Source organism: Panthera tigris, chromosome C1 (assembly GCF_018350195.1).
Source record: "Panthera tigris isolate Pti1 chromosome C1, P.tigris_Pti1_mat1.1, whole genome shotgun sequence".
In the NCBI taxonomy this organism is placed as follows: domain Eukaryota; kingdom Metazoa; phylum Chordata; class Mammalia; order Carnivora; family Felidae; genus Panthera; species Panthera tigris.
In genome coordinates, this window is record NC_056667.1 from 86,272,019 (window position 1) to 86,279,450 (window position 7,432).

A 7,432-nucleotide genomic window follows, 5' to 3' on the forward strand; every position below is an offset into this window, starting at 1 on the left:
CCAACATGTAAGAAAATTAAGTCTTGTTACCAGGATAAATTTAGCTTTTGGATAAAGGACTAGGGGTCACCCAATTATAATATTATCTCTTTAACAGCAGTGCAAACACTGATTATTAAACCTGGCAGCATTAATATTGGTGTTCACTTGCCAAGTGTTTGGCTAACTAGTGAGGAGCTTATCATGACAGGGCAAGGTGTCAGTTGCTTTCTGGAATGAGGGAAACAGGAAAGGTGAAGAGGGTTTGATGTTCATTTAGCATTCTCCCTGAAGTGTCAGCTTAATAAAAGTGGACTCCAGCCTTGTTTGTACTTCCAATTGTCTTCTTGTAAGAATCCGTGAAAAGAGCCCTGACCTTATCTACTACAGAGTTAGTTTGAATGATCCCAACTATAACAAGTTACCTCTTTGGCAAGACAAAGGTAACTCAAAAGAGAAAAAAGCTAATATAAAAGATGAGTGCCTGACAGTCCTATGGGTTTTGATAGAGACCTCTGTGTCAGGGTCAGTGATAAATAAAGGAAGTTTTATGAGTATCTCTGGTGCTCTCTTTTAGGGCATCCATACTGGCATTGAAAAGAGGCTCAAAATAAAACCAACCAAGACCTCAGGTGGAAGGAAATATTTGGACAGCTTTTGGATACCAATGGAAAAAGACCTCCCATTTTAACTTGTAATAGCAATTATACCAGTGTCTGTAAAACTCCCGTAATAGTAATAGCAAACATTTATGGAGCTCGAGCCATTACTTGGAAGTTTGCATGTACTGTTGCCTTTGAATATTACAACTTTAAGGATGAGGTTATGTTACACTGCCCATTTTAGAGTTGAGGAAACCGAGACAGTAAGGAACTTGTTCAAGGTCATGCAGGGGATAATCAGAGCTGGGATTTGTACTTTGATGTCAGAGACTGAAAGTTTAACCACCACCCTGCCCACCAGTGGTCTGAAATTCCCTTTTATAAATGATAAAGATAACCCTGGAAGCATTTTCTTTTTTTTAAAATTTCTTTTTCAACGTTTTTTATTTATTTTTGGGACAGAGAGAGACAGAGCATGAACGGGGGAGGGGCAGAGAGAGAGGGAGACACAGAATCGGAAACAGGCTCCAGGCTCCGAGCCATCAGCCCAGAGCCTGACGCGGGGCTCGAACTCACGGACCGCGAGATCGTGACCTGGCTGAAGTCGGACGCTTAACCGACTGCGCCACCCAGGCGCCCCTGGAAGCATTTTCTGAACTGCTATGAAGACCAGTACTTGGACCTGGAGGGTGCATGTGGTTTATTGCTATCCAAAGCATTGCTAATCACAGTGGTTACTGATGCAGCTCTCTTTGAACCTTTTGTGTTAATTAGAAGAACTAAATGAACTATTTAGCAGTTTTTAATATTGCAGAACTCATGAAATATTTAAGAATGTTCTAAATAGGAGAATTAAAATGATAATTTTAACAATTGGATTTCAAGTCTGGATTCTTTGCTTATAATTTAATTACCAAGCCATGCTTTATAAATATAAAGCTACTGGGTGAGAGTTCTCCCAAAACTCCTGGGTCTTTGTAGCAGAAAAGAAAGATCCTAAGGACTGAGGTAAATGTACAAATAAATACAAACATCTTGCATTTCAACTTGTTTTTATGTTTTTAAAATCCTTCCCTTTGTATTAGTCTCACTTTTTTTTTTTCAATCAACTACTCTTAGATATACACACTATCTTATGAGGAAGCTGAAACTCAACATAAGCAATTTTTTTCAAGTCCTCCATTTAGTAAATGTCATGTATAGCACTCAAACCAGTTTTCTTCCACTTTCAGCCCAGAGCTCTTTACTCTTATCCTGTACAGATGAATGAGTCAGATAGTCTATGTCCATTTACCAATAGCCAGAAAATTTGCTTTGGAGGAAATGCACCCCGGCAGGTGAAGGGCATTATCTAAACAGTATGGAAATAAGTAGCAATTAGCACCTGGAGGAGTTGTTAGCAGTACCAGCTCAGCAAAACCCAACTGGATATTCCTGTGGCAGACCCTGCAATCATTTCTTAGGGTCCAGGTGGAGAGGCAGGCAAGGGACAGAATTCTGATCCTTTTAAGAGAACCAAATCAGCTAGTGGAACATTGCTAGTCTTATGTTTTATCTTGAGTTTCTAGACATTTCATAAAAGTACAGACTGAGGCAAAAAAAAAAAAAAAAGAATAAGGAATCTACTTACTGAGAGTGGTGTGTAAGGTAAGGGAAAATAAAGCAGCAAAAAAATCCATTTGTTAGACGCTATTCAATTTAGAGTGGAGATGCCTAAGTGATGAAACCCCTTATAAATTTTTGTCTGAGGATAGGTTTGGTCTCCGAGTGAAATGTGGCTTAGCATGCTAATGGCTTTCGTTGTGAAGAGAGGAGAAATGTGAGGAAAGGAATGAGAGATGTTGACAGACCACGCTGAAAGAAGCTGTGCTCTGGAGGATGTGTTAATAAAGATGTCACTGCATAGCAGCAGTTTTCTTCCTATTTCTCATATGAGACTAGTTGGAACTGAAATCAGAAATGCAGATTCTTCTGTAGGAGAGTCGTGATTTTCACCTCTTTAAAAGCTGTCTTTATAACAAGAAGTATAACAAAATAGAATAAAAAATGGGAAGACTCCTCCCTGAACCCTTGGAAAACCACTAATGGTCTGGTAATCCTGGAGAACAAGCTGGTTAAGAGGTGGTGACCAGTGAAAGGTCACTCAGCATGCTGCCCCTCCTTCTGGGGCTTGTCCTAGAGGCTGTCCCCAGGGCTGTGCCCAGTTTTCTTTGGTGCAGGACTACCTGAGTTCGGTTCATGGCTCCACCACTCAAACTTCCTGTGCTTCAGCGTCCCTTAGGGAAATGAAGATAGGTTTTATTACTATCTGGTGGGGCTGTTATAAAGATTAAATGCGTTAATACTTGTAAATCACTTGAAATAGTGCCTGGCCCATTGGCAAAACCAAGTCTTAGCTAACATTATTTGTCTGCATGACTGGTCTATTTTCAGGCAAACTTCAATCTGAAACAGTATCAGTGCTCCCCAATAAAGTGGTATTTTCTTAAAAATAAATGCATATTCTTCACTCAAAGAAACCTCAAGCCTCTAAGAAAAGTAACCATTAAAGCAACAACAACAAAAACTCGACAAACAAAAAACAAAGATAAAAGTTTAGGTTGGTTGGACACCTCATGTTCTGGAATAAAGAGACTTAGAGCTGGGAAAGACTCAGAGGTTGTATCTGGTCCTGTGTCTTTCCACTCTCATGCTTCTGTCTGTTACCGTAGTTCCTTTCGAGCTCTGCATGGTAAGAATTTTGCTGCTCTCTAGGCAGCCCCTTCTACTGGGGGAAACCCGAGGGGCTTGACCTAAATGTCTATCTTTGTAATTTTCCCCTCTTGGCCCTATTTGTGCTTTAAGTACTTAAACAAGAATAAATCTACTCAATAAATAAGCCCATGTCACAGTTCTTGTCCAAAAAGGCAATTATCTCTTTCTCTGTGGCTCTCAAGATTTGCAGTTCTGTTCTCTCATCCATCTCCCACTCTTTAATTTGTTTAGTTGTCCTTTCACAAAAGGGATATTGCCTAAGGATTTGAGGAAGAAAAGCAGTCTGTAAAATACAGAAGTCTGGTGTCTTCAGACTGAAAAAGGACAGTGAGCTGAGAATAAGATATTTAGAAAAGTATAGGGAGTTTGCATCAGGGTATTCTACTCATTTTAAAGAACTTAAAACTGACTAACTCATTAAAGTGGTTATTTATGAAGAAAAGTCAGCTGGATGTTTGAAACTGTGGCAAAACAAATCACTTCTGCCCACAGGTTCCCTTTGAGGCCTCTTGTCACCACAGGAGCACAGCTGACTGGGGACAGCTGGTGTCTGCTGAATGTCCTCTGCTGGCCTAATTGCTCTTTTCCAGGTTCTTCGTGGTGTGGAGTCCACAGCAGTGGGGGGGAGGTGGATTTCTCAGAAGCTCAGCCTCAAGGGCCAGTTCTCTGCATCAGAGAGAAGTGCCAGAGGGAGCCTGAGCTTTCTCACCTCTGCAGACACCAGCTTCTCCAAAGGCTGATGGGCCCAGTGATAAATTGGAAGGAAAAAAGAAAGGAAAGAAGAAAGCAAACGGGGCTACAGAGGAGAATAAAGAAATGTTTCAAGATTCTAACAAAAACAAGAGGGAGCATATTCCTTTAATAAGGAGCTGTATTTAACTACTTATTAACAAAAACATCCTGGAAATTTAAAAACCTCTGAGCTTTTGAGACCATCAAATGGACACTATTTCAGAGACACTTGCTATAAACAGATTTAATTGCATTTAATTATTAAAACCCACTTTTTTTTCCAGCTTTTTTGAAACTACCCTTCTAAAGATTTGATATTTGTGTAAATCTCTACTTTTTACCATCTCCACATCCCATAAGCACCCACAAAACAAATTTTAAGACATCTTTTTTTTTTTATGTTTACACAATTGCAGGCTCATCCCATTCAGACTGTATAAAGTGAGAACATAGATCAAGAATGTTGAAAGGTGCAGGACATCCTAACCAAACCTACGATGAAGGGTACGGTTAACCATTCTGTCTAAGGGAGGTGGAGTCCAGGATTATGGGAAACCACCTGAGCAGAGCAGAAAGAGCCTACTGTGACACCAGGGCCAGGAGGGGCAGGGACTCATGAAGAAGGAGACCATTTCTCTGAACAGGACTGTGGCCAGGTGACTTGCGTCCACCCATGCCTCTGTCATTCACCAGCTGGGGGAAATCTGTTCAGTCCCACATTTTGGGTCATTCTTCCTACTTGCGGCATGAGGCTGTTGGATTAGCTCATTTATACTTCCAGTTCAGCTTTTGAATGCTATAAGATTTCTCTGGAGGAATCTCATCTAGGGCAAGGGATTGATTGTGTGGGGAAGGAGCCGATGGTAGAAGCCCAATAAATGCCTCCCCCCATCCTTTATTATTTGACCCATGACCTGCTTTACAAATTGGATTTCCACTTCAGGTTTGCTCAACAAATACTTGTTCAGCATATATTACATTTAATTCTGGGGGGAAAAAAGACACTGCTGCCAAAAATAATGTGATGATAACTGGCCTGGATGGTTTCAGAAATCCTTTCCAGCATTAACATTTTATGATCTTAATCTAGGAAATACAGATTCATTCATTTTTCACCATGGGAATTGTAAGGTATGAGCAATTATCTTCAATAATTAAGGTAAGGAAATGTCATAGACCATTGTTCTATAAAGTATGCTACTGCTATAAAGCATTTAAAAAAAAGTTTGCAAGCTGGTTTCTTATTTTTAGTGAAGAGTATAAACTTTCCTGATTTTTTTTTTCTTTTTTTGGCACTCAAAGGAGAATTTGATTGTATCAGAACCAGACTATAGCAATGCTTTACATTTTTCAAACAACAGATTACTAATCAGGAAGTAAAGAAACTGAATTACTGTAACCTTACATGATAACTAGAAGTCCTAAAAGAATCATGCATATTGTTAGAAATTTGATTCTCCCCCATTAACAACAATAGGAAATAACAAAACCAGTGTCCATTATACACAAAAAAATATACATATCAGAACCAAGGTACCAAGTTTGGAATATGACTCATTTATGAATTTCTTAGATTCATTTTCTGAAAGAATTAATTCAACTAAGGTGCTGAGAACTGTAAGGTTCTTGAACATTGAGAAAATTGGGCACAGTATATATTATATAATGTAAATTGATTTTATAATTGTTTATTGATGACCTATCATGCTTTCTTTGTAACTAGAAATCTTTTTACATTCCTCCTGCCATACATACATCATACAGGTAAGGAGGGGAAACTCAACCATAGAGGTGCTGAGGTGACATAAGTGACCTAAGGGAGGTAAACATAAAAGTGGGTCAAAGTGTGCCTCATATGTGCTCTGCTGGTACCCTAAGCACTGGGTAAATCTAGTAAATTATATAATTAATTTGATTTGACTCTCCTCAGTTAATTGCACATTGATAGATTAGTTATTAGTAATAATTGCAAATAACTCTTGAAAATGTAGGGTTACCATTATTTTAGTATCTGAGTTTTTAGTACTGACTAATAATCCAGTAGTAAAAATAGATAAAAATAAAAAGAGAAAGAGCTCCAAATACTATTTTCTGCATCCTTTATTTGATAGCAGGGAAATTTTTTTCCAAGGATATTCCTTCTGTTTGAATTTGTAACTTCTGTCTGAAAAACCTTTTGTTGGAAAGGTTTTAGAGTATTGCTAAGTAAACCATGGTTCAAATTACCAGAAAAGACTTTGTTATATTGTGGGAAGGGTTAAAAAGACATTAATTTTAGGTAAACAAAGACTATAGGAGCTAGACTTATGATAGGAGGTCTTTATAAAAAAAAAAATAAAGGGAGATGATCTTATCAAGTGAGTTATATATTGCTTGTGTTTCTTAGCTCTCTTAAAGTCTTTTTGGCAGGCTTTAAATTGCTGAGGTTTTTTATTCGTGTTTAAAAGAAGTTGATTTCTCAGACTAAAGGCATTGCAAACAGTCACAAGAATTGAATTCCAAGGAAAGAGACTGCTATAGTAAAATTAGATTAGATAGAATGTATTCTATTAGGGGAATTTTACAGACATTAAAAGAAGTAAAATAATAAAAAACAAAACATATTTCTTAAAGAATCCTTCCAAACTTCAGATTAATATAGTTAAATTAAAGCTTATCATTCTTGAGAATTTAATGAGTCTAATATTTCCTTTCACAGCTAATTTCTCAGTCCATTTATTTTTTTGGTGTAACTTTAAAGTGTTCACAAAGAAATATCCATGACTAAAGTTAGCACATAAATATTGTATCACTGAAGCTGCCCTGTAAATAGAGAAGCATAATCTCAGCCTTTGCAGTTTACAGAATCAAGCCCACTGATTTAATGCACTTACTTCCCAAGATGGCCAAACCCACTGGAGTGACTTACTAAGGTATCTGGCGTCGACATCCTCGTGGTGTTCAGTCCTACCAAGGATGGGAGAGTTTGGGACATCCAGTTTGAGATCATTGCCATGGTACTAAGCACAGCGCCAAGCTTCAGCAGTGGAGGACTCATTGCTGTGGAGCTAATGAGTTTTCATAGTGACTGATTAAGATCCCGGTGCTGGGCTGGCAGCGGGAGGCGTGACTGCAGCACGCCTCATCTACAGCATGAAAAGAGATCAACTTTCCCAGCTCTAATCAGTAGGGAAAGCTCACAGAACCTCTTTCCCCCACCCTCGTGGGAAGCGCCCTGCGCTTCCTTTTCCTTTCTTTCCGGGCACTTTGCTGGTTCATCAAATGAAATATTGTTGGTAGGGCTTGGTTGGTAATTATCAGAGCAAAGGTTGGAGGGAGAGGGAAACTTGAGCTCTTCCTGCTCCACTGTAGGCAGTTACCATCAA

At 38.8% G+C, this 7,432-nt stretch overlaps 1 protein-coding gene across 3 annotated transcripts in view; it reads right to left on the reverse strand.

Moving 5' to 3' along the window:
* The window catches only part of OLFM3 (olfactomedin 3), a 43,655-nt gene extending 36,551 nt beyond the window's left edge, over positions 1 to 7,104 (reverse strand). Inside the window, exons 1-2 of one of the 3 annotated variants that reach the window (XM_042996553.1) lie at positions 6,989 to 7,104; positions 2,804 to 2,837 (exon numbers count right to left, since the gene is read on the reverse strand). In XM_042996553.1, coding sequence (XP_042852487.1) covers positions 2,804 to 2,837; positions 6,989 to 7,104 — 150 coding nt within the window. Of the gene's footprint in view, positions 1 to 2,803; positions 2,838 to 6,371; positions 6,386 to 6,975 lie in introns of all 3 variants that reach the window. The other 2 variants (XM_042996554.1, XM_007093619.3) reach the window with 2 other exon arrangements.
* Between the last annotated feature and the right edge of the window lie 328 nt (positions 7,105 to 7,432).